Raw genomic sequence first — 26,641 nt, 5'->3', positions numbered from 1 at the left:
AGTAATCTAATTAAAATTTTTGGTGGTTTATACCAAAAAAGCCCTGGTAGTATAATACTGTCAGAAAGATGTGGACGGTATTTCTCTTTTTGTTCCTCGGTTGTAACGGATGTTTCGGAAGAAGAGGTTAGTACCTAATCAGAAAATGGGCTGAGATCTGGAATGGATCCTTATTCCTTCTGCTCTTGAAGGTGAATTGCAAGACGTGGTCTCTTGACCAGTTACTACTTGCAAAAGCTTGTCTTCCGAGCACCAAGTTACTACAGAAACCAACAAGTATCAAATTTTAACTATCACAAAAATTGCTGGAGCTTCTGCTTGTGTGTTCTTTGGTTTCTGCCTTCACTACACTGACTTAAGCCTTTCAAGCTTGATCTAGTTTTATTTCCTTATACAATTCTCCATTTTGAGCTATTTTGACAGGGATTCTTCAACTTACTTTTTCTTATGCTTGCCTCTGTTTTTCACTATTACAATTGATCTTCTCAGCCGTCAGCCTCCATATTCTGTCCTGCTACAGCAAATTCTCGAGTTTTTACTCTGCTTTCCTGTTTTTCGAAAGATCATAGACTGCTGAGCACGTGAATGAGATCTGGCTTTGTTTTTGGAGTGGCAACATGAAGCAGATGATCATATCTCATTTTTGCGTAGGTCAATAAAATGGAATCTCAACTGCAGAAAGACTCTAAAAGAGCAGTACAGTGTGAACAGGAGAAATTACAACTTGAAGAAGCCATAAGAAAACTGCACCAAGATATACAGGAAATGAGAAGTACTTTAGAAAAGTATACAGCAAGTATCCAGGTGAGTAAATTTATTGTTGAGGCAATATCTGGCTTCTCCTTGAACGTGCAGGGTGGTAACTTCTCAGCCTCAGCTTAACACAGTCCTTGTTACTATCAAGGCTCTTTTTAAAGTACAGGATTCTAACACAGTTGTGTTTTCTGTAGAATTTATCTGAACAAGAAATTCATCTGAAAGCCCAAGTTAAGGAACTTGAAGCAAACGTAATTGCTGCTGCTCCGGACAAAAACAAACAGAAGGAATTGGAAAAAGTCCTTAATAGTTATAAGAAAGGTATGTTTTGTGGAGAGAAGCATATAGATAAAAATTGTACTCATGTTCTTTTACTAATACAGGAATGAAAGGGTATGGCTTTGTTCCTTCAGATTAACATATCTTGGTTTGGGACCTCTTTTCATTTAAAGTGGGGATAAAAGGTGCTTCTAGAGATTAGAGAGTGAAAACCCCTTTTTTGCAATTGCTCAGGTTCATATTTCAGTCAAGCTAAAGTTAATATTAATTTTAGGGGTTTTTTTGTTTATTTGGTTGGACTTTTATGTCTGTATTACATACAGATTTGTAGGGAAACTTAGTTTAATTAGGGGTAAGAATTGCTCACATGAGGGTAATGATATTAAGGTCAAATAAAGGTTTTTGGGGTGCTCTACCTGAACTATCCCACTGAACTAAACCCAGTATCCTGCATTCTGGGCACACAGGGTACCCAGTTCTTTTTGCAAAAGATGTTTACTCTGAGAACTTGAATAACAGTTTCTCTGAAGAAATTGGTAACTTAGTAAACCTTGACTGCTGCTTTGTATTTCTTGTTCAGGGAATAAACTGAGCACAATAAAACATCATTCCCTTCCCCCGCACCCACACGGCACCGCGCTTTCATAGCATTTTGGGAAAGAGAACACATAATGCTCTGGATTCCCTCTGTGCCTCTTCGGAACAGCAGAGCATCAAGAGAGCATGAATGCTTTACTTTCTCAATCACACTGAGATTTGATCTTAGAAATATCTTCTCTAACATTTCTACCACATAATGGAGAGGCACAAACCTATGCTCTCTGGAGAGGTGACTGCCCTCCGCCTTTCAAGTCTCTGCTTTACTCTTTCTGTCCCCAAAAGGAAATTCTAATTCTGTAGCAAGCTTAGTGTGGGATTTTTTTTGTTTTGCCCTCTGAAAACTAAGGTGCTAGGTTGTTTAATTTTTGTAAGCTCTTCAACTTCTTAAGATGGTTTTGTTGAGTTTTAAGTATAAGCTAAACAAGGAAAGGAATCTACCTGGAAGGCAGAGTGGGTCGTTTTATTACCCAGCATCGGCAGTAACTACACAGTAACAGCAGGTACCGAGCAACAGTTGGTGGCCAGTTCTTAAAATTTAACCCCTTTGAGCATCTTCCCCTTAAATAAACACAAAGAATGAGCTTGGAACAGCTTCTTATATACTAAGTACTCTATATACATGAAGTAATCTAATTAAAATTTTTGGTGGTTTATACCAAAAAAGCCCTGGTAGTATAATACTGTCAGAAAGATGTGGACGGTATTTCTCTTTTTGCCACAGTAAAAAAACCAACAGCATTTTTCATGGTATAAAGAACAGTTGTCAGTATAGCAACACAGCAGAGATGTTTATCACCTTTTTAATCTCGATGCATTGCAGCAGTCCAGAGCTCCTAGGGACAGCAGAATAACCTTAACCCAATGTTGTGTATTGACAGATTATGATTGCATTGCTGAGAAAGCTGGAAAAATAGAAAATGAAGTGAAACGATTACATAACCTTATAATGGAGATCAATAACCAGAAACTCAAGATGCAGCAAGACAAACTTGATAAGATCAACAAAGAAATAGATGAATGTACTTCAGCTGTTACTAAAGCCCAAGTGGCGCTCAAGTCTGCGGACAGGTACAGTAGGGCGGAACGGTAACGCCTTCCCGTGGGGAGTCTGTCAGGCCAGAGGAGATGGTTCTCACCTCTTCATGGCTAGAGGAAAACTGGAGGGAGAAGGTCGTAACCTCTTTATCTAAAACTGATTTACCTCAACCTGAGACTGGTTCTTTTTTAAGAAGCATAATCTTTGTTAATTAGCACGCTTTGCAGGCAAAGGATCAGAGACCTAGCAAGCTTAGTGAAACCTGACCCAGGAGAGACACGTCAGAATCCCATGATCTTAAAATCTTAATTTTCAGTTGCATGTCTAATACTGAATGTTGCTTGTGTCAAGGAGGTAAAAGGAAATACAGTTTTTTAGGCAAAAAACCCATAACGGGCAGTTTAAAAATCATATTTAATCAGTATTTTTCTGCTAATATTTGCCTATCACTAAAATGCAATATTTCAGGATAAAGATTCAAAATAGCACTTAATTGCCTTGCAGTGGACCAGTTCATATCTGAAGTGACTAATTTTATTATGGGGCATGTCAGGAAATAAAATGTGATTTTTTAATTTTTTTTTATGTTGACTTAACAATACATAATGAATACTTACATGGGTGTCAAAACTGTCTCTGAAAGAAAAAATTAAGTCATTTAATGAGGCCAATTTGTGGTACGTTTTAGGAAGACAACTTTGTTTTACTTGGATATCCCAGGAGTGTAAGAATTCATGCATAAATTCAATAAATATCAAAATTAAATTCACATCCTATTTGGTTGTCAATAGCTGTTCAACAATCTTTAAAGTAGGATTGTGTTTCTAGATTATCTTGTCATATTTGCACTCACGTGAGGTGTCCAAACATCTCGGTACCCATGCAGAAACCTGAAAAAATCTGAAGAGTCTGTTCTTCGCACGGAGAAGGAAATTGAAAATAATGAGAAAGAAATTAAAGACTTAACAGAAGAGCTTACTAAGCTGGAAGACAAAGCTACCGAGGTTATGAATGACTGCAAACAAGCTGAAGTAAGTGTCCTGTTAATCTAGTGTAGCTCTTTGTAGAGGAGGCAGCCTGTGAAATAAATTTTAGATAAGAGTTGTTGTGTCAGGGTTGTTCTAATGGCTGATGTCTGTTACTTTAGACAAGGATTGTCGTGTCTGAGGCTTAAATGGCAAGGCAGCTTCCTGCCTGGAAGGTCTAAAGATGTTCAGTGACAATGTCAAAGACAATGCTCATCTAAAGTATCTTTCTCAGTTGTTTTACTACTCATCCTCCAAAAATTCACACAGGGATAAAATGGCAAAGAATGTTGTTTTCTGTATATTGTGTATATATATATTGTGTATATATATATTGTGTATATTGTGCACGCAGTATATTGTGTGCACTCATACAAAAGTAATATTTTTGTTTAATCATTAATCAAAGTTGACCTTTAAATATAGATGATGGGGGAAAATAATTAGGCCAAACCAGTCCTAGTGAGCAGTCTGGTCTTCGGGTAAAATCAGGATGATGAGTTATATTCTTATTATATCCCAGTTATATCCTTCAGTTCTCTTCTTCTGCAATTGTTGTTGTAGAGCTGCAGAGTGACATTCCTTTTAGTGGTCAGGGAATGGGAACGGTGTATTTTTTTATACTTACCTGGAAATATATCTTGACCCAATTTCCTGAAGCTTAGAAAAAACTTAAACCAAGTTTCCCCAAAGAAATTATTGGTTTTAAAACTTGCTTAAAAATAGATTCTTTTCCAGTTATGTGGGACTTCAGTTTCCCGTCTAGATTTATGTACAAGTGAGAGTGAAAACAACCACAACGGCTGAAATTCTTCCAAATAAAGCTGTTTCTTTGAGACAGTCTTTCTGTAAAACTGCCTTTTCGCTAAAAACATCCGAGTCTAGGACTTGTTTAATCCAGATCTGGAATGAAAATATAAACTGCAGCATATTTTCAGTCATAGCAGAATTCAGGGACCCGGTTAATCTAAATATAAGAATATGGATTTGTTTATATCAGTATGTAGGATTGTGGAGAGTAAGCTTCCTGAATAATATACCGAAAACAAATCTATAACCCAAGGAAGTGGTAACACTTTTGTAGGCAACTGATTAATGCATTTTTTTGATCATTTCTGTTTAGGAAGCGTTGCCAGCAGTTCAGGAGGAGCGTCGCAGTTTACTCCAGGATATTAAAACTATTCAAGATGATGAACATGCACTTCAAAAGGAAGCTCTTAATATTAAGCTGAAAATTGAACAAATTGATAGACATATTTCTGAACACCAGTCAAAGGTTAAATACTGGCAAAAAGAGGTAGGGAAATTGTTTAGTTCCTAAAATTTGAACAGTAAAATCTCAAAAGATTAATATGTTAACGTGGTTAGAAAACAGATAGATGGTAGAAAACAGATATTCAGCTCCTAGTTTATCGGTGTTTATGCTATAAAAACCAACTCTAAAAAAGATGACCTTCCAGCCTTTTACCTTCTGGTTGACATACAAGGTTATGGATGAGTTATGCATTAAATGGTTTAGCTTCTAGCTTTTCAAGGGGTTTTTTACTTATGAAAGAATGCGAAGAGCACATTTCTCCTAGAACTCGCAGTCCATTTGGTACATTAAATTGCCTTTCCCCAGTTCAGGATAATTAAGCCAACTGGAATTCCACGGGGCCAGGAAGAAACTCTGCTCCTCAGACTGCTGCTTGAACCAGCTCAGCGGATAAAATAGAGCCAGTGGGAGCAAGGAATTGCTCACTCCAGGTGCTGCAACACCCAGCTCCTCAGAGGGAGCGGGGCTGCTGGCGGCTTTCAGGCGAGTGAGCAGACAGACAGACAGACAGACAGCTGTACACAGACCTGAGTTCTACAGAGCCAACAAGAGGCAGTGCTGGGGGTTGCTCTTCCTTTGGTTTTCCTGCTCTATGGAAACAGCAAAAAATCAGGTGGTGCCTAGGGAAGCGTGTTCAGAGAAAAGGCCAACGAGGTGCCTGGAGCTCATAAACTTACATTATCTTTTTATTTTCTTTTCTACCAGCAGATGATCTTGCAGTGCGTAGGGTCCTTTATACTTTGTTAATTTGAGGATAACAGGGGCAGCTATCTGTTTAAGTGTTTTGATCTTAAACACACAAAGTATTATGTGCGTAGTTGTTAAAGTTTTGTGGCATCAGGTAGAGGTGATGACTCCTCATCACCTGCTACTGTTACAGAGAAATCTCCTCTGTAAGAATTATGTATGTAATTTTCAGGAACGGAATAACAGGATAAAAGGATATTTGTTGTGTTTTTTGCATCTTATTTTTAAAGGGAGTTATGTGAAGAATCTCTGAATGTTTTGAGACTGGAAGGTTCAATGTGTATTAACACAGAAAATGTTTATTTTGGAAACGTGTCCATGTGATAACTAATGTGATCTTTGAAGATTTCTAGGTGGTTTCTTTTTTTTTGTTTTCAATTTTAGATATCAAAATTAAAACTGCACCCCATAGAAGATGAAGCACCTGAAGAACTTCCAGTCCTAAGTCAAGAAGAGCTTGAGGCTATCAAGGATCCAGATATTATCACGAATCAAATAGCTGTCCTGGAAACCCAGTGTCAAGAAATGAAACCCAACCTTGGTGCTATCGCAGAATATAAGAAGAAGGTAAGATTCATTACTGTGGTGTAGGATTCACCTTATTGATACTGCACCCAGTGTGGAAGGTGTATGTAGGAGCTTAGGTACAGATTCCATGTTTGATATCATAGACAGCAGGTGAAGACAACTTTCTCCTGTGCAAGTTTGTTTATTTACAGACAACTAGTCCTGACAGTCTAGACAGATACACAATAGTAGGATTTTTTTTCTCCTCACAATACTCACTTCAGTAATATTGGACTATGTGACAGATTAAATTTTTTTTAAATTTTATTTATTTTTTTAACATGGGTTTTCCAGTATAGAAAGATCAGCAGCGTAGAGAGATGAGAAAAAAAAAAGATGATTTGGGTTTGTTCTTTTTGTTTCAAGTCTGTTGGGAAAAATGGTAGGAAAAATGGTGTGGGTTTGTTCTTTTTGTTTCAAGTCTGTTGGCCATTCTTGGGAAAAATGGTAGGAAAAATGGTGCAAAATCTAAATTAAGGAGACAGATTGTTTAACTGTACTTTTGGGTTTTTCTGCAGGAAGAGCTATACTTGAAACGTGTGGCTGAACTGGATGACATTACCAATGAGAGGGACAACTTCAGACAAGCTTTTGAAGATCTTAGGAAACAAAGGCTAAATGAATTTATGGCAGGATTTAATGTGATAACAAATAAACTGAAGGAGAACTACCAGATGCTTACGTTGGGAGGGGATGCTGAACTAGAACTTGTGGACAGTCTGGATCCCTTCTCTGAGGGGATCATCTTTAGGTTTGTCAAAATATTTGTTATTATTGCTCTAATTCTTAATTGTTATATTCCTTTTTTTTCATTCTGCCTAGGGAATGGTGTCGGTCACATCAGTAACTGGAGATTACTCTGTCATAAAAGGTCCTAGGAACATATTCGTCACGTAAGAGTAGAATAGCATTTTGAAAGATAATTAAATAGCAGTTCTTAAGTGCTGCAGTTCCTACAGAGAAGAGCTGAGTGTTAACAGTAGTTTGAGTTCAGGCACATATCAGCTGCTGGTGGAGCTGTGTGTGCACCCGGGGGGCTCAGTTACTCCTCAGTAAACACAAATAATCCAGTTTATTCCCTCTCAGCTGTGGTGGACTAAGAGTATCAAGTGGCTCATCCATGGCTTTAGTTGAGCTGCTTTGTGTCTTCCAAGAATTCCTTCCTGCCTTGTGACTTGCTTTTCACCGCGACATATTTATTTCCATCAGGAACAGAAATGAGTTACAAACTAATTTCTTTCAGTGTTCGACCTCCAAAGAAAAGCTGGAAGAAGATATTTAACTTATCGGGAGGAGAGAAGACTCTTAGTTCACTGGCTCTAGTTTTTGCTCTTCATCATTACAAGCCAACGCCACTTTATTTTATGGATGAGATTGATGCAGCACTTGACTTCAAAAATGTATCTATTGTAGCATTTTACATATATGTAAGTATTTAAAGGTAACTACTATAATATAATTTTTCTAAGATACTTTCTTCTTTGCCAGAAAAGACAAAGTGGTAACATGATTATGGCCAGATATAAAAATCTGGAATGATAGAGTATTTTTAAATAATTAAGTCACTGTACTGAGCAGATTTCCAGAAAGATGCTTAGAATGTTGCTTTCTGCATATTTTTTCTCTAAGCTGTTAAGTTTTGTGCTTTCCTGAAATAAGGCAACTAATAGAGGATTTACAAGTTTTTCCCCCTCCAAATCCTGTTTCTAAAGTTGTTGAAAGAATGTTAGAATTTGCCAGAAGTGCCACATTTCTACGTGTCCTTGCTGCTTCTGCTTCCTCTTTACAATATAGATACTTTCCCCAAAATAATAACTATCATCAGCTGAGAATACAGTAACTCCTTTAGCTCTTAGCAATGTGCTGATGTATCCAAGCTCACGGTTTCATTCTCAGGAGCAGCCAAGGTCCCTTAGTTTTATACTTCCATTTTGTTAACGTGAGCTGTTCCCCATAGGCTTCTTTGATCTGTGTCTTTATTAGTGGGTTTTTTCTTTCATGCCTTTAAAGATGCTGTTGTTGCCATATTTCATTCAAGCAAACATTTACATTGCTACAGTTCTGGTTGCTAATTTAAAGCTGGAATTTTGAGAATTATCTAAAGTATAACCACTGGTCTTGGGAACACCCTAGAAGTGCCAAAGATTCTGATTAACTACTTTAAATGAGGGATATATTTAGAAGGCACCTGCCTGCAACTGTAGTTTTAAACTTTGCTTCCACGATGCCTGTATTTCCACAAATGTGGGTCTGTCACCCAGGTGAGAGTTGGTAGAGCAAAGAGTTTCATTTCAACTGCAGACTAATGCTTACATTTGAAACTTAGTACAGTTTGGCTCTTCAGTGCAAATTATAGCTTAGTATATAGCTGTAGCTCGTATGGTGTATACAACTTCTGAATTAGTACTATCCAGGGAGAAAAGGATCCAGAAAAATTAGTACTATCCTAGGAGAAGAGGTCCTGGCTCTCCACAGCAAGAATGGAGCTGGACTGTGCATTGACTTTGCTCCTCTGGTGAACTTACACTGATGCTGCTGGGTTCTTAAGGATAAGGTTTGTTTTTAAAGCACCACTAAATTTAGATATTTTCTTCATCAAATCATGGAATAGTTTGAGTGGGAAGGGACCTTTAAAACACATCTTTGACTAGACCAGGTTGCTCACAGCCCCATCCAACCTGACCTTGAATGTTTCCAGGGGTGGGGATCCACCACCTCACTGGGCAACCTGGGCCAGTGTTTCACCACTGTCGTGTTTAATTGAATTCACTTAAGTAAAAGATAAAAAGAGGAAACTCATGCAGAAGTATAGAGCAGTGCTTTGTGCTGATGGTGTGTTGTGAACTCACCTGTTGTGGAGAGCAGGAGCTCTAAGGCCTCAGCACCTGCAGATTTGTTGAAGGACAAAACTGTTTCTAGTTATGTGTTCCTTAGTTCCTAAAACCTCACATAGAGATCATAGAAGAACAGTTTTTTGAAATACCATGGGCTAACACAAATCACTTCTGTTCCAGGAGCAAACAAAAAATGCACAATTTATCATCATCTCCCTGCGAAACAACATGTTTGAGATCGCAGACAGGCTCATTGGAATTTATAAGACTCACAACACCACAAAAAGCGTGGCAACAAACCCCAAAGTTATTGCATCCAAAGGACTGGCTGAACTCAGCACTCTTGGGTGTGCTATAGCTCAAAAATAGAGCGGAAGAAACTTCCATCCTCGTTGCTGCTGTTTACTTTTGTCTAATATACTTTTTTATGTGAGATTTTTTTTTCTTGGAATATTTTATTTGAGCTTGTTAATAAAACAATACATTCTGTTTTTTTAATTATATATTCTACATAGCTTTTAATTATATGAACCAAGTTTTTTAGAAAAAGCTATTTCTCCAATGATGTACCTAGCTCCATTTTGATATTCCATGGGTAAGTTTGATGTCACTGTTTGTGTTCTGTATTTGGTTTTAAAAGCCTGGTTTTTACTGTCTGTATTAAAGTAAGCAAATTGCTTTTAAATGTTACCAGAGTGTACTGTAGTATTTTATTATACGAGTTCTAGTAAGTAAAGTCAGTATACTTAATAATTTACATGTATATAATGGGGATGTTGTCTGTACTGCTGCACGGTCTGGGAAACAGCCGTTTGTAGCCATTTTGTAATGAATTGGTTCTGTTTCAAAAGCTGCTCTTTAGTTATTTTCCTCTCCCCTCCCGCAGGGACAACTCCTCCCTCCCTCCCTCCCTCCCTCCCAGGCCGTGGCCGTTTTTGTGCACTCTGGGTTTTTAAGGCAGTCGTTACCATCTGCTGGCTTCTGCCCTCCTGACAGACAGGGTTAGGTACCACTACCCTCTTACAGACAGGTCTCTGCTTTGAATCTGAGGGGTTTTTTGTATCTTAAGAACTGAAACTGTGTGTTTTATTCCAAAAATCAGGGCAGTACCTGGCACACTTGCACTGGTGCTGCTGCTCAGGAAGAAGGCTGGGGGTAGAAGAGCTGGGAGCAGCCCTGGGCTGCAGCTCCTTCTGCTTCTGGGCCTTGTTCCCATTGCCATTGGCTGTTTCCAGACAGAAATACACAGAACCTGAGTTAGTTTATCCTGCTTTTGTTGCCATAGTCCCAGCACAGCTAAACCCCGTGTGATGGACCCAGACCCTCACCCTCCCCTGAAATCATCAGCGTGGAGCTGGTCTGGAAAACTGAAGGGGATGGGGGAGACTGTGATAATTTGCTATAAGGTGTGTAATGCAGAAAGGGAAGCTGCAGAGGGCAGGTGATGGGAAGCACAAAAAATTCTGAGCTCACGCTAAGACGGGGTCTGTGAATTTTTGCTGAAGTGCAAGAGGAGGTGCAGGGCAGGGTAACCCCTCGGTGAATGAGCTGGGGAAGGTGAGGGGGGAACAATGCATTATTTTCACCTGCAAGAGACATTCCTGAAGAGGCATACTCTGGTTTGTGCTCTCAGAGGCCACCTTGGTACCTCAGCACTTGCTCTGTTCCCTGCAGGCTGCTTGGACACCTGGAAACTGCAGTCTCTTCCCCCACTGGGTCTCAACACAATTTTTTTCAACAAGGCTTGTCCTCTAAAAAAAAAAAAAAGCATGCAGCAAGGGTTAAATTTCTAGAATGAGGTCTCAAAAGATGGGAAAAAAAAAAAACACCCTAGGTTTGTACAAACCCCTTTCACACCTCAATAAAAAGGCAGTAAAAAGTATTTTCTTGAAAAATTTTCCATAAGTTAATGAACCTTGGCAGACAGGACTTGTGTCCAGCGCAGAGGAGAGCAAAGAGTGGGGCTGAAGCAGCTCCTCTCAGCTGTATGACCCCAGGGAGCTGGGAGGAGGAAAGCGAGACCCTCCGTACACACATCCCAGGAGGTGCCTACGCTGCACTCCTCCAGTTCCTGCACCAGCTCAGACACTGGTACCAACTGTCTGACACAAAAATTGGTAAAACAGGCCTGTCATGGGCAATGTGAAAGGCCATGAAGTCTACACTGACCCACCTGGGGACATCCATTAGAGAGAATCTTCCCAAAGTTCACGCTGCAAAAAAAAAATGGGGCACTTGGTAGAAAATGAAGCAGGAAGAGAGAGCCAACTGTCTGACACAAAAATTGGTAAAACAGGCCTGTCATGGGCAATGTGAAAGGCCATGAAGTCTACACTGACCCACCTGGGGACATCCATTAGAGAGAATCTTCCCAAAGTTCACGCTGCAAAAAAAAAATGGGGCACTTGGTAGAAAATGAAGCAGTAAAAGAGAGAGCACCGCTGGACAGGCACAGGCCTGCTCGTCTCCTCTCAGCCCTCACAGTGCTGTAAGGAAATCAAGGCATTAGCCAATCCTACTGTAAGAATATATTTTATTTGTATGCAAATTTATTAAAACAGTGCATTATAAGTACAAGTACTAAATGTTTCAGTCAGTGGTAAAGGCATTTTATAAATTCCTATAGTCTTGAAAAATAAAGTTGCATTACAAACTCTCTAAGTTTTTAAAAGTAGGTAAAATAAAAGGTCAAGAAAGCAGCCTCACGTAGGAGCGGACAGACACGTAGCATCAGGTTTTGAGAGACTGATGTGCCAAGTGACAGCCTTCTACCAGGGCTTAAGACACAAACAAATTCCTCATTTTATTGAGAAATCCATATGACGGCATTTGTCAATCCCAGGATACACCCAAACTCCATTTCAAACCCTGACCAGTGGGCTTCATGGGATTTGCCTTTGTAACTCCAGAACGTTGCAGAAAACATATGTACAAATTCTAGAAACTGATGCTCACAGAGAGGCAAAGGCCCAGCCAGCTCCTGCCTCAGCCAACCCCAGAGGGGCAAATCCACCCAGCTGCACATCAGCTGCGTGGCTGGACTCGGGGTTTTATCAGTACAGCGATATCAGGGTGGCAATATTGTTATTGGGATCTTTATTTGGGCTTCAGGAATGTTTCGGCATCACACCTGAGGCCTGACCTTGCCCACAGCTCCCGCTACAGTCTGGCAGCAACCGGTATTTTGCAGGAGCCCACTAGTGCCTGCTGGTAGCCAGGGGCAAGTTTTGGTGTGCACAAAGCTTTTAAAATACCTAGTAGTTAAAGGTTAGCCTCAGAAATCAATCACTATTTAAACAACTTCTAGTATTTAAAAATATACAACAGCCAAGGAATGCTGCTATGCAGGAATACACTACTATTTTTATCAAGTCAAATACAGTTAGACATGGCCAATGCTCATTTTTGGGTTTTTAGTGAGTTGTAAGCTCACCTGTGCTCTGCTGTTGGAACTGCAGCTCTCCAAGGCTGTCCTGGTACTTGCTGTAATCAGCCTGCTCCTAACTGAAGGCCAACAGGGGCTCTCTCTGGGGATTCCACTCCCGAGCACAGTTTAGACTGGAGCATCTCCTCAGAAGTAGCAAACAGAGTCAGCGACCATCTGAGTGCAGAATAAAACACTATTGCATTTCTCCTACGTCAAGGTAAAGATCTCTGTTATTTGTGCTGAAAAGCTGAATATAAGTTTATATTCATTGTCAAGTCGTTTTTAAGAGCTCTTGAGGACATGTGAAATCCTTGTACCACTGACTGCAGTGGGAGGTTTGCTGCTTACTACAGCGTATATCTATTTTCACTACATATTAAATGATTTAACAAAAAATCAGGGCCTGTGTTAGTAAGGAGACTAAACACACACCTGATACGTGTTTTTAGCTGGCAGTAAACACCTGTGTGCAGCGTTTCACCAGAACTCCCACAGATACTACTCTGTAAAGTGGAGAGAACCATTTGAAAGACACAAAGTTACTAAATGCAGGTTAAAAAACAAACAAACAGATGAAATCATGTCACCCACTAGTAACCAGGAACAAACCAAATGAAACCAAATGAATATACACTTTAAAGCCCAGAGGTGCATCAGTTAAAATACATTCAGAGAGAGGTCAGTAAAACACAAAATAGGAGTTTTATGCACACCAGAGCTAGTGCCTGACCCATCCAGGACTAGCCTGTTTGCAGCCTGAGGTGGTTTTTTAACCTTTAATTTGGTAGTGCTTTTATTAAAAAGAAAAAATTAAAAAAAATAAAATTATGTTACCAAGGGACCTTTAATTTGGTAGTGCTTTTATTAAAAATAAAAAAATTAAAATTATGTTACCAGGGAAAAAAAACCCAAGATAGTAGACATTTAAGGAGTTTTTACAAACAGGACTCCAGCTTACAATTTGTAAGCCGCTTATAGCTTTCTCCAGCAGATGCTGCTTCCAGCCATCTCCCAGTTTAAACAATTCCCTACCAATTGACCATACTGTGTGAGCAGAAGAGGAAGCCTGTTTCATTGCCATTCCTCTCAGTTAACCAAGAGCTAAGAGGAAATCTAGACAGTACAGAAAAAGAAAGAATATGGAAACAGAAAGGAAAAGTGTAGAGCTTTAACAATCCAGCTTTTAAGTAGCAATTAAAAACCATCCTGGGGGTTCCAACACCAGCTATCAATTTAGTCACCAAAATAGTCAAAAAGAAACAAGCCTCCCTAAAAATTCCACCAGTAAATTAAATGCATGGCACAGCACATCCATCATATTCTGCAAATGGGTGCAGAAATCTTGATAAGTAAGCAGCAAGAATGAGGAGATAGAAGCGGCAGTAGCTTCAATCACAGCCGATGATACCAGTTTTTCAAGTGAACACGCAGTTACCAGTATGATAAAAAGAAGCAGGACTGCTAAAGGATTTACAGCCTGGAGGAGCACTTTAGATTCTCTTCCTTCCTTTCCACTGCTTTTGCTGCGTAACTTCCTTTTTGGAATCAGTTTTATTTTTGGAGTGAGGATCTTGTTGATGTGACCGATTTCAGTTTTAGACCACACGTCTTTCAACAGGTGCCCAACCCTCGGATAAACCTCCACAGGTTTAACATCCGGCAGCTGTTTCTGTTTCAAAGCTTTTATACGTTGATGCATATCATCCACCTTCTCAAGAAAAATAAGCGGGGACTCTTCTTTTTGAATAGATGTATTCAGTGACATTAATTCAAGCTGCTCTTCTCTTATTTTTTTCAACTTCTCAATGAGAGGCTCATATTCTTCCAAAATGTGCGCGTTGACGTCATCCAGCGCCGTCAGCAGAGCTTGTTTTTTGTGCTCCAAGGTATCGGTAAGTTTCTTAAAATAATGGACTACTGCTTTCTTATCCTCCTGAACAACGCTTTCACAGAGGGACTTCTGTTCTTTCAGCTTTTCAATGAGCAAACATACATCGGTCCAGTGTTTATCAGTCAGCTGCTCCAGAAGTTTTCCAGAAGACTCCTTTTCTTTTAGGTAGGCACTTTGAAGGTCATCTATGGGGTGGCCGTTGTGTTTGCCTATCGTAAGGCAATGGCCACATACCAGTTTTCTATCCAAAAGACAGTAGACGTTCAGGGGTTGCCTGTAATGCTCACTGCAGGTTGCAACATCAGAGTGATCCTCCTGTTGGTATTTTTCAATAATAGCTTTTAACGCAAAATTGATGGGCAAGGATTCAATCCCAGAGGCAGGAATTTCAACGATACTCCTACAGTTCGGACACTTCAGAGGAAGTCTCAGGGGTCTCCAGATGGAAAAGTTTTCCGAGAGCTGAATAACACCCTCCAGACAATTCCGACAGAACGTATGGGAACAGGGCAGAACACGTGGATCTTCAAATATGCTATAGCAGATGGAACAGGTTAATTCTTCCTCAAAGTGATGCATGTCCTACAAAAAAGAAAAAAAAAAAGGTTTAATGTCATTTTACAATCAACTCATTTAAAAGTCATTTTAGTAACCTACACAGGACACTTAGTGACCAGTAACCTCACCTTCACTGGCAGCTTATTGCTAAGGGAAAAAAAAAAAAAAAAAAAAAAGGCAAAAGAAGAATGAAAGAAAGCAATGGTTGAAGGATTTCAGCAAATTGTGATTTGCACTTATAGGCTAAGTGACTAGATAGTGTTCACCCATATCTAATTTTAACCATAAAAACCAGCAACCTGCTACTAGATAATTCTTAAAGTGGGAAACAGAAGAGTGTGATAAAAGTTAGAACTAGAGTTTCTAAATAACCTAAAAATGATGAAGCTTTTTCTCCCACATGAGTAACATTTTCAACATAAGAATAGAACAGTAAGTACAGAAACTTTTTTTTCTCCCCTAACTTTCTTCGACTATTAAGCAGTCAAATTTACTGAAAGTTTTCTCTAGGTTCTGGCACAAACAAAAGCCTAACTCAGTAGCCCTTAAATACAATACCACTAACAGTAATTAAGACTCGTGGTGTTCTTCCTGGGTTACTTGAAGCATAAAACTAAAAATCTAACTTTCGTTTTCCATCCTTTGTAATATTGTCTCGTTTTTCTTTGCCAGCTTAGTGAAATCACACTGTAAAGTCACAAATAACAATAACTCTAACATCAGTTTTCATAAAAGAAACCATAATTCTGTTTTTCATTCTGTTAAAAAAAAAAAAGTGGAAATGAGTATGAACTTCCCTTATCTTTCTGTCACATTCTCCTGTCCCCTTCATCAGTTCTAGTCAACTCTGTAGACTTTGCTACACTGAAAAAAGAAATTGTCCAAACATTTAGTATCAAAGACTCTCAATTTAGGGTCTAACTCTAAATCTGAAAACAATAACGTGCAGCTGGGCTAACGCAGCTGCACGAGGTACTACTGAACCTTTGTTTGATCCAGTCAGGAAGATAATTAGCTATGAGATGTCTTTAAGGAGATTATTTTATTCAGATGTGCCCTCCTAAGCTTTTTAATGCATTAACCTATTCTTGCATCAATCTATCAGCATTCCTTATTGACACCGAGATTAATAAAGTTTGATCTATTTTAAGTGAATCTACTTAAAAGGAAGTGAATTGTTAAATATACTCTCCTTTGAAAATAAAACCTTAAATTGCATTTGAAATCATGAAAGCCACTAAGGATTAAATTTGGAACTAACTAACAAACAATTTACAATAAATAAATGAAGGAGCATTATTCCTGCAAAAGGCACAGAGGGAACCTGATGGAAGTCAGAAGGTAAATACTCAGATCCTGGTTCTTTGAGAGTTAAATTAGCTCTGAGCACAGAAAGCTATTCTGCTTGTATAGAAATACGTGTGACTTATCTCACTGTATGAGATAGGCTGGTACGCCCAAAAGTGAAAGTGTTCAACAAAGGCTGATCAGATTTCTTTTGCCCTGTAAAACCAGACTGAATAATAACTAAAAAAATAAAAATAAAAATCTAATGGTCACCATCACCCAAAAAATCAAGTTCAATTCAAGGAGGTACTTGTATGTTGTTTTTTGAGCAAGTAAACTTTATATCGAAAACAATTTTGATTAATTCAGCTTTAAAAAAAAAATTATCCAACACTCATCAGGTAATTTTTTCAGCTAATTAATATAAAATGTTGGTTCATGTATTTGAACCCCTTTTTCAAGAGACCTTGACAACAGTTGGAAGAAAATCTAAAATCTACTAGAGACACATTTCTAATGAACTACCCTTAAAAAGAAGAATGATGTAGTATTTATAACTAACTATTGTTTTCTCCTAGTTAAAGAGAATTAATATCAAGTACTACAGCCATTTAGCAAAAGACATTCACACCACTTTGACACTAAATCTATTTCTGTACTGCACTGCTCTTACCAAAGACCATGAGATATTTCTCTTTTTACTGGGGAGCCACAGACCTTCACATTCCAGCTTTTCCAATCAGCCACTGTGGCAACATTAGGGTCTTTAGTTCTAGTGTCTGGAACACCACTTAAAAATGTGAAATTATTCACATAGAGAGGGGTAAAGAAATGTTTCAATAATGAAGGGAAGCTGAATTACAAATCTACTTCACTGTCCAGATAAATTCTTTTTTAAGAATTAATTCCCATGGAAAATACATTTAAAGGTTTTATTTTTTATGCAGATATATACTTATATATAAAGTTATTATGAATCTTAGGAATGGCACTTCCACATAAACAAAAGGAAAAAAAAATCAGTTAAGTTTTTGCTGACAGTTAGAAAAGAAAGGATCCTTAGTAAGTACTCTCATTCATTATTTTCTCTTATATACACGGAATGAATATAGTTAAAAAAAAATAAATCTATGTTTAAAATCACTATTTTTTCCCAAATCTAGGGCTGTAGTTCTCTTCAAAGGAACTATTACAGGAGGAAAATCTTTTTTATAAAGAACACACGTCTAGCTTATTTGAGAAAAGGCAAGACAAAATTAATCTTCAAGAAATTGTTTTAACTGCAAAGTAGTTGCTTGCTATCATAAAAATGAAGGATCAACTTTACAAATGTTTTTCTTAGCTCTGTGATGAATCCCCTCAAACTCTGCAGGGGTAACCCCCGCACCCCGGCAGCGTGTCCCCCGGGGAAAGCCAGGCGCTGTGCCACAAGCCTGCGCAGGTTGGAGCAGCCACAAGCCCCACGGCCTGCACTCGCTCCAGGGCTGTTTCATAACCCTGCAGCCGCTAGCCAGAGGGCCTGAAATCCCCATTTCCACAGAAACGTACCGCCCTGTTTCCCAGGCAACTGAGAAATTTAAAGAGTGACAGTGGTTGCCTGCTAGCGAGCAGCTCTGGAAAGCCAGGCCGGCAGTGCAAAGGCAGGAGTCTCTGCTTTCAGCTCTGTCCAAGGGTGCGTGGGGCTGCGTGGGGCACCCCGCTCCAGCCGCCTTCCAGGCACCCCCAGCAGAAACAACATTCGGGTTTTTAGTTATTACCGTCAATTTCCAAACAGCATTTGGAATGCTAATGTTGATATTTGCTATAGGCACCCTGTGGGATTTTCTAAATCTGTTGTAGACAACTGCTCCAGAGTTGTACCAGGGAAGCAAAAGGTAAAAATCCTGAAATTCAGTTTCATCCTGCGCTGGCAGCAGCACGGAGGAAATAGTCTACACTCAAACAACAGTGAAAAATCCGTAGGTGGATGTCAGAAACAGAGAGAACGGGAACACCAACAGAGAGAGACTGAGATGACCCATCATAGAGTTAAACAAAAAAGAAAGAAAAAAAGTTTTCCAGGGGAAAAAAAAAAAAACGTAGCAGGAAGCTGGCAAATGTTTTCCTGCACAGAGCAGATACTTTTCCTTAAATGTTCCAAACAACTGTGGTAGCAAATACACACGTGTGTATATACATATTCATTTTAAGAGTCACTCTGTATAAGCAAATTACAAACTGGAAGGTATTTTTAAAATGCAAAAGTGTAATTGTGCCAGTAACACGGTGAGTTTCAGAAATCTTCCAGCAGTAGAAGGCCTGCTAAATGGCTGTGATTTTATCCTCTTCTAATTAGTGATAGTGTAGGCAAGATGAAAACACACAATACAACATACCTATTTCTGCCAAAGCTTTCAGTTAAGCAGATCAAAGTAGTGGAGTGTATTCCTTGATAACACTGCGTTCATCACCTAGCCATCAGAATCACTGCTCATCCAGATAATTATGTGAGATGCTGTTTAGAAACAATTATATCTGGAATACAGCATATGTCAGTCTTTAGGTAGATAACTAACTAACTGCTGTATAGCAAAAGCCAGCTGTAAGGAGCCAATACATCCTTTTCTGCTCTGGAGGATTTTAAAAGGCAAGTTTGGCCTTAAATAACAGTTGTGACAAGAGTTACAAGGGGCACTTAAGGCAGATCCTCCCCTGGAGTCAGTGCTGCCAGGCTCCCCACTCCTCCTTCACACCACTGCCAGGGAAGAAAATGACATCTGCTCTCTCCTGAAGGACACTGGAACACTCAACCTTAAAACCGTACTGCACTTAAACTAATTCCACATCAAAAATGCTGATTCCCCGTTCCACAGTGGTCCATGAAGTCCTTCTGTAGCACCAGCATAAAAGCTCAAGGTTATGGTGTGAAAAATAAAAGATGAAATGATGTTACGGGTAGTGTTTTCCACTCATAAGTCACCTTCACGGTAAAGGATGATGGAACTTTTTAAAAAAAACAGAAGGCCGAGGTGCAGCTCCGGTATTTGTCATTGCATCACAAGGAATGGAACTTGCTACACAACTGCCAGGTTTCATGGTTGTTAACAACAGGCCAGGCTCCAGAAATCATAAACAACAGCCTACCTTAAACCCTTCTATTCCAGCCTATTTCAGCTATACAGCTTTGCTCCATACCACAAATATCTCACACCCGAGACAAAGCAGTTTTCACCCAGGGATGTTCTGCCCCTAGTTCTACCACCACTATCCCAGATTTTTTACACTTTTTTTTTTTTTTAATGACCTGAAAGGAGATGAAGACAGCAGAGGTCTGCCTAGTCTCCCTGTCAAGCTGACCTGACAGTTCCCTTCTGTATACCCCTCCACCGGCTCCTTGTCTGCCTCTAGAACAAGCTCACACAAGTTATCACGTTCATAAAACCCCAAATATACCAACTCTCTCCTTTCCATATTCGTCTTCTGTTGTCAGGAGTCACTCTCCAACCCTCATCCCTTGAACTCTGTCAAAGCTTCTGGTGTTGAGCACTCATTTGCCTGTCGTTGTCGGGCAGGGGAGCCAGAAGGAAGAGGCCACCTTTACCTGAACCCTGCAGCCTCTATTCATAACTAGGAAAAGGGATCCACACGAACACCAGAAACTTGCTAAGGTTATAAAGACAGAAATACGCTTAAATACGACGAAAGGAGGGGTGGGGTGTGTGACACCGGAGCACTGCCCGAGGACGGTGATGGCTCCCGGCGGCGGCGAGTCCCCCAGCCCGGCCCGGCCGCGCAGGCTGACTGGCAGGAGGCGGGGAGAGCGGTCACTCCGAGCACCGCTCGGCTTCCCGGGGCGGTTTCACCTCACAAGGCCGGCCGCGCCAGCTCGGATGCCGGGTCAACCCCCCTCACAAAACACCACCCGGTCTCCCGCAGCCGCGCTTCCCCGCGAGACACCCGCACCCACGACCCACCTGGGCGCTCCCCCGCAGCCGCTCCCCGGCCCTCCGACCGGGGAGCCGGGCCCAGACACCCGCCGCCGCCGCCTCCTCCTCCGCCGCCTTCAAACGGCCGGGCCCGCGCCCCGCCGCTCCCCTCAGCGCCGCCGCGCGTGCGCGGGAAGGCCTTGGGATGGGGGGGGGGCGGGGGCTGAGGCACCAACGGCCGCGCCGTTCGAAAGTCAACGGCCCGCGGGGCGGGGCAGCGCCTTCAAACCGGGCGGGCGACCGTTAACGGCCGCCCCCGGCCCCCCCGGCCATAGCTCCTCAGGCAGCGGGGTCAGCCGCGGTCCCCCCGAACCCATCCTTCTCCACGGCTTTGGGAGAAATTCACCCCAGAGCTGGAAAGCGGGAGGCGTAAAAGCGCCTGAGGGGCGGGGGGGGGAGACGAACCAGGGCCTCCACCAACCACTGACGCCAGAAATAACCCTAAATAAATGTAAAGTGGTAAATATCCGTTTCCATTTCATTAATGTCTCCTTACTTAGGCTACCGGAGACACTTAACGTGTTTTAAGTGAAGCAAAATTGCTCCTGCCATACATTAAAATAATAGATATAATTGGCTGTGTTCTTCATTATCTAGTGCCAAATTTACCTTTTACAATCCTCCAGAGCAGAAAGGGGTGTTTCAGCTCTATTTGCCAAGGAAAAAGCGAGACTGCAGAACAAAGGGAATAGATCAATAAACAGTGTTTTACTGACATCTGTGACAGGAGTAAATCTCAAGATTTTATCAAGGTAAAGTACCCGATGTTGTGCAGACTTTTCTCATACTTCGGATTATTCTATACCCTAGACTATTCTGTATTTATTTACAGTGCATAGAACTACACTAAGACTAAAGTTAGTTATTCTCAGATGTGGCTTTTGCAGTGACTTTGAAAGAGAAATTAAATTCATTTAGTGTTGTAATGTAAATCGTAGTACATCATCATTCAAAAGTTACCTAAACATCTGTCTTAAAACTGGTATTTAGAGGACCTTAACACAAATATCTGGGAAACATCTGGAATTACGTTTCAAATAATAAAAACCTTATGTTCTAACAAATTAACCATCACAGTTTAGCTGATAAGCACAGAGTTTAAAATACTACATCGAGCTGTAATTGGTCTTTTTCCTGTGAAGCTGTCACAATACTTTTGATGTCAGTTACATCCCTCTCATCTTCAATATTTAAAAATTTTAATTGAATTTTTTTTATATGCTATTAAATTGAAGTTTTTCCAACCTTAACAAGTTTCCACGGAGCTTTCTGTTCACCATCGTGCCAGTACAGCTGCTGCAACCTAAGGGCAACTTGTGCAAAACGAACAAGCGCAGCTTAAACTTTGTTTTATAGAATTTGGGGTTAACTGGGGAAATTCCCCCTTTAATTTCTACCACCTTACAGCTTCATCCTTTCAAGCCAGTAGACTCTCTTAGGTCAGCAGGTTTTAAAAGTTGCTTGCTCTGTCAAAACTATTCTTTGAATCATGACCTTACCTTTAATTACAGGTGGACAGATCCTTGCCAATTGTGCTCACCCTGCCTGCTGGTGGTACCAGAGTCCTGTGCACCCGTGTTTCTGCAGATCCTGTTTGGTTTGTGAATTACCTTCCTTATTCCCCGCCTGCACTCCTAGCCCAGCGAGCCATTGCACAACTTGGGCCTGTCTACATCTATCTCAAAGGTGGCCTCATTCATCTCCCTTGTGCTCATGCAGCCACACAGGCTCGTCAAAGAACTAGCTGAAAACTAACCCAGAAAATAACTTGTTTTTCAGAGAACGGATCCACTGGCTGGAGGATTATGCCACATAATGGGTCATTACACCACAAGGGTCATTACTAAACCACCTGCTGTGGGTACACCAAGAGGATGAGAGCATATTTCAGAAAAGTCAGAGATGAACAGAATGTGGGCATTGACTAACAGATCAGTAATCCACTTTCAATTACAAAGATGTCATCTTAAGCATTTTATTTACTATCTGAACAAGAAAAAGTAATACTATGCCAGATATACAAATCTTCACACCTGGTTTATTCTGCCCTTGTGCCCAATTTGCTGAAGAGGCTGCAACCACGTGGATGTTCTGTTGTTAGCATTACGTTAACTGCACCACAGTGGCAAATCTCTGCAAATGAAATTTTGGGAATAAGTTATCTTCTAATGGAATTCTGCATCTGGCAGAAATTACAATGGACAAGACAAGGGGCCAGTGTTCAATCTGCACAGCTGACAGGCCACAATGTTCCAATGTCAGAGCCATTCTGAAAACTGCTGAGGAGACAGCCCCCTTCTAACTGCCTTCATAGGGCCTGGTGCAGTAATAACCTGCTAAAAGGTGTTTCTGCAACTTAAGTCAGGTAAAATATGAAAATCATAACAAGAACTAAGTTTTGAAGATGCAAAATAGGTATCCCACAAGTCTACTAACATAAAATAGGCATAGCAACATAGATATTATTTGTGTTTCAGTACAAATCAAGTAATCTGGAACATGCTGCAGAAGTTCACTCCATTTAAAAAAATAAATAAATCTGCATTTCTATATTTATACAATTCTGGAAAGCTTAAAAAGCTATTGTGGCAAAACACACAGAATCACAGCAGCTAAAAAATTAGACTGCTAGATAGCCAAGATAAATGTATAAGCAGGTCATGGTTTGTAACTGAGCATATTATCAGAACGATGCAGTTAGAGAAAATACAACGTTTTAGGTGAGGAAGGCCTTCCCCAGGCCCACAATGGAACCAACCTGCAAACTAAGACTTTGGTTCCACCACAAAAGTCTAATCACTAGTTGCGCACTTCTGGTTCATTATAAATACTCGCCAAAAGAAGTAGAAAAGGTAAGTATGAACTGTTTAGTGAGTGAAGGGGTCCGAATCTGTAAGAGACTCCAAACATCTTAAATAAGAAAGAGGTAAACTGGGTATGTAGTTACAGAAAAAAAAAATTGAAAGCTTGTAAGAAGGGAAGTAACATGACAGACTAAGATTTTATAGTGACAATATTACTTGGGTAAGGGTTTTACCCATGATAGCCATGCACAGAACTTCAGCAGTTGGAGGGACAACCACTTGAGAAAAAACTCTGAGGCTGACACAGCACTCAGATTTTTGCCCTGGTTCCAATGCTGAACCAATTACTATGGTTACCAGATCCTCTCCTTATTTTCACATATTTGAGATAAGGGCCCATTTCGGAGCCGGAGCCCGTAGCTGTCCATGGTATCAGCCTCTCCCCCCTCCCCTGCCCCACGCTGGCGAAGCTCTAACTCCTTTTCATGTTTCTCCAGCTCATCAACACTCTCATTTTTGTGGTGGAAGATGTGAAAGTATTCATACTTTACTCCAGGATCTATATCAAGTAGACGGCAGCAATCAAGATCTCGTAGTAAACCACAGTGCCTGGAAAAGTCCCAATGTCACAGACACTCATCCTGGGAGTAGTTTTGTTTCTGGGGCACGTGCACTACATAATACAGAATAAAAATTCTATAATCCTTTCCCCTCTACTACCCCTCTCAACACACCAGGAAAGTCTTAAGTAAAAACCTAGAGAAGCTGAAGACCAAACAAGGGCAGTTTTGACAATTTATAATATAAATAACTGATGTTCAGAGTAAGAATGTACATTTTATACCCAGTGTATTTTTATGTATTTAAAAGAAGGATACAAGATGAAGCAACATTTAATCTGAGGAACTGCCATTCTAGGAATGACATATTTGCTTTGTACCATGATCTGATGTTGCTGATACAGTCTGACTGCTGACCATCTGCCTTCCCATCCAATTACACAACTTCCATAGCACATTTACCTATAGCTGCCATTTAAAAGTTTCCCACGTTAGTTTTTTTCCAGTAATAGCAGCTTTCAGTATTATTTCATAGAAACTTAAAAGTACATCAAAGGTATTTACATATGACAGTTTTAATGACAGCTTGAAGAAAACTTTTCCTCAGTTTTGGAGCACTCCAGCAGAGTAAAAACAGGACCCCCATCTCAAGGGATTTACAAGCAAAAAGTGGGAATTTCTTTCTGGAAATTAAGTTTCCAGACACTTTTCTGTAGGTATTGAAATAGTATTAACTCTTTCAATTAATTTTGTGTGCCTTCTGAGTTTTACTCTAGCAGTAGCTAAAACTTACTATTGGGAAGAGTTTGTAAACTTTACACATTTTCTGCTACTAAGTTTCCTTTCATAAAGTCTATTTGATCCAGATGCAGGACTTCTGTAATTGTTTCCAGCCTTGTGACCAGCACTCCTGCCAGTAATTTGGTGACATGCAGAGCTGAGGAAACATTTACAGTTAAAAGTGGCAAAGAATCTACAAGTATTAACATGAAGACATTCTTAATTATAAAGCAGCAATTTATGCAACATACTGTATGACAGGAGGAGTTGTTTACAAATACATATAGATTCCTTCACTTTTAAGCAGTCACCCTCCTTTCTTCCTGGCACATCCACGGTTTTCCTTAGGCTTCTGACATTTTCTAAAAGCAGAGTCCTGGTTACTCAGAAATCAAGTTCTCTTGCTCAGGGCTGGCTAAATTGCCTTAGGCAGCATTTCATTTTACTTGAAACCCTTTGAAGTTGGTTGATACCTTAACACACTATCCAGAAATTATTTTTTAAATAGTCAGACTACCCTGTTCTGCTATCAAAAGAGCAGAAGTAGACAACTTACTGGGAATGCTTGTGATCCACCTGAAGACACCATTCTGTGAAGAAACATAGAAGGGATATCCTTGTTCAAGTCTCCACGCATCCAGCAAATGGCTCTCCCAGGCTGAAAGGCCCCACGCAACCAGGGGCTATTCCACTTCCAGTGGTGGGAGAGAAAGAAAGAGGGTCAACTTCTCTCAAGCTATCCCTTTTGATTCAGCATGCTATTCTTCCCTCTGTAGAGCTGCTACTCCTAGCTAAACCAGGCAGTGCAACACTAAAATCCTAAAATTCCAGTTTGGTCCAACAATGTTGCTCCTGGAATAGCTTGTACTATGGATTAACTTTTGTTCTTTTGATATTTTAAAGGTCTTTTTCTAGATATCTGCTCCCTCAAGTTCAGCTGAAAAGCTAATTTTCTATTTAAAAATACTGAAAGAGTAGGTTAACATACCATCTCACCTCCACATCTTTGGTTATTTTTATTAAAATTGAGGAACAGTGACCAAAGAGTTACCATCTGCATGGTTACAGACTATCTAAATATCACAGACCAGTGTTCTGCTACTCAACAACTTGAGAGATGCACTCAATGTCATAGCTTTGACATTAAGAGGGGAACATCTGAGTTGCTTCTGTTGGTGACCTAATTCCACTGCTCAATAAAGTCAGAGGCTAAAATTTATTTATCTTCACATGTAGGCAGAAAATTGGTCTGCGACTTCCACTGCAGCAATGCAAGGTTCTGCTCTTAACTCTGCCTTCTGACTTTCTGAGGTCTTAATAATCTGATTAGTACTCCTAACGTAAGCCTTGTATCTCTTGTTTGGATCCCAAGCCTCCCAAACACTCCCCTTTCCCCAACACTGTAATTAATTACATTACCTCAAACTGCAGCTTTTGGGAAAAAAGGCAGTGGACCAACTGGCTCCAGCTTTGCTCCTCTGAACACTGCCACCCTGTGGATACTGAAATGTTTAAGCTTTCCATATTTTGGTAAACTAACAACAGTGCGACAGGGTCTGCTGTAAAGCAGGTGAAGAGAATTTTTCACTTATAAAAACTCCACCAAAACCCAACACAAATCACCATCACTGAACACGTAAGACAGTACAGGCTGGAGCTTGAACAGCACTGGCTTAAGGTAGTTCTCTAAGTGTATCACACGTATCAGGGGAAGCACCAGAAAGAGGCATTTACTGGTAGTAAATACAGATATTGCCATAGTGTTTTGAGGTTTCTTTTCATTTTGGAAACATAAAAGTTGCTGCAAACATCTGTTCTCCTCATCACCCTAACAAGGAAGGATTCTATCAATAAAGCGATTTTCCACAGCACATCCTTCACGAAGATATTTTTGTGAAGTCAGTACTAAGTGTAATTAACAACACTTAAAAACACCAGTTTAAACATTTTACCTCCTCTAAGGATTCCCTACACTTAAATGAAAACAACCCTAATTTATTCAGTAAATACATTAGACATGCAATTAGGTAAGTTCGTTATTCCTTAATAATTATTACCAAAATAGTTATTTACCTCAAGCCTACATAAGACACCAGACAATACACTGACATTTGGCAGGGGAAAAAAAACCACCCAGAAAAAAAAGACTCAGAAATCTCACTGTAACTTTCTTCAAATGATGTTGTTGAGGTTTTGATGAAAGCTGGAGT

The 26,641-nt window shown here is 40.2% G+C and overlaps 2 protein-coding genes across 11 annotated transcripts in view; one reads left to right on the top strand and one right to left on the bottom strand.

Moving 5' to 3' along the window:
• Nucleotides 1-9,849, top strand: part of SMC4 (structural maintenance of chromosomes 4) — a 40,699-nt gene extending 30,850 nt beyond the window's left edge. The window contains exons 18-24 of the mRNA XM_014945869.1: nucleotides 2,514-2,703; nucleotides 3,558-3,702; nucleotides 4,820-4,993; nucleotides 6,143-6,325; nucleotides 6,844-7,076; nucleotides 7,569-7,752; nucleotides 9,340-9,849. Coding sequence (XP_014801355.1) covers nucleotides 2,514-2,703; nucleotides 3,558-3,702; nucleotides 4,820-4,993; nucleotides 6,143-6,325; nucleotides 6,844-7,076; nucleotides 7,569-7,752; nucleotides 9,340-9,528 — 1,298 coding nt within the window. The 3' untranslated portion in view covers nucleotides 9,529-9,849. The remainder of the gene's footprint in view (nucleotides 1-2,513; nucleotides 2,704-3,557; nucleotides 3,703-4,819; nucleotides 4,994-6,142; nucleotides 6,326-6,843; nucleotides 7,077-7,568; nucleotides 7,753-9,339) is intronic.
• A 238-nt stretch (nucleotides 9,850-10,087) lies between these two features.
• On the bottom strand, nucleotides 10,088-26,530 carry TRIM59 (tripartite motif containing 59). Of its 10 annotated transcripts, none has more exons than XM_014945860.1 (6): nucleotides 24,988-26,530; nucleotides 14,022-15,059; nucleotides 13,019-13,089; nucleotides 12,593-12,760; nucleotides 11,503-11,542; nucleotides 10,088-10,910 (listed from the first exon to the last, which is right to left on the bottom strand). In XM_014945860.1, the coding sequence occupies exons 1-4, from the start codon at nucleotides 25,066-25,068 to the stop codon at nucleotides 12,649-12,651; spliced, it is 1,302 nt and encodes a 433-aa protein (XP_014801346.1). In that variant the 5' UTR covers nucleotides 25,069-26,530; the 3' UTR covers nucleotides 10,088-10,910; nucleotides 11,503-11,542; nucleotides 12,593-12,648. The 10 variants fall into 10 exon arrangements, with proteins under 10 accessions (XP_014801346.1, XP_014801347.1, XP_014801345.1 ...); XM_014945861.1 differs by lacking the exon at nucleotides 11,503-11,542 and adding an exon at nucleotides 11,333-11,372; XM_014945859.1 differs by lacking the exon at nucleotides 11,503-11,542.
• Nucleotides 26,531-26,641: the final 111 nt, after the last annotated feature.

This window comes from Calidris pugnax, unplaced genomic scaffold, assembly GCF_001431845.1.
Source record: "Calidris pugnax isolate Ruff unplaced genomic scaffold, ASM143184v1 scaffold111, whole genome shotgun sequence".
Lineage (NCBI taxonomy): Eukaryota > Metazoa > Chordata > Aves > Charadriiformes > Scolopacidae > Calidris > Calidris pugnax.
The sequence above is the reverse complement of the archived record's forward strand: the minus strand, read 5'-3'. Positions and strand labels throughout refer to the sequence as shown.

Excerpts from the sequence above, each read along its gene's own strand:
- TRIM59 (XM_014945858.1), bottom strand. The coding sequence starts at position 25,068 with ATGCGTGGAGACTTGAACAAGGATATCCCTTCTATGTTTCTTCACAGA. Across the intron at positions 15,060-24,987 it reads GTGGATCACAAGCATTCCCA|GACATGCATCACTTTGAGGA; the intron begins GTAAGTTGTCTA and ends TCTTTTTTGTAG.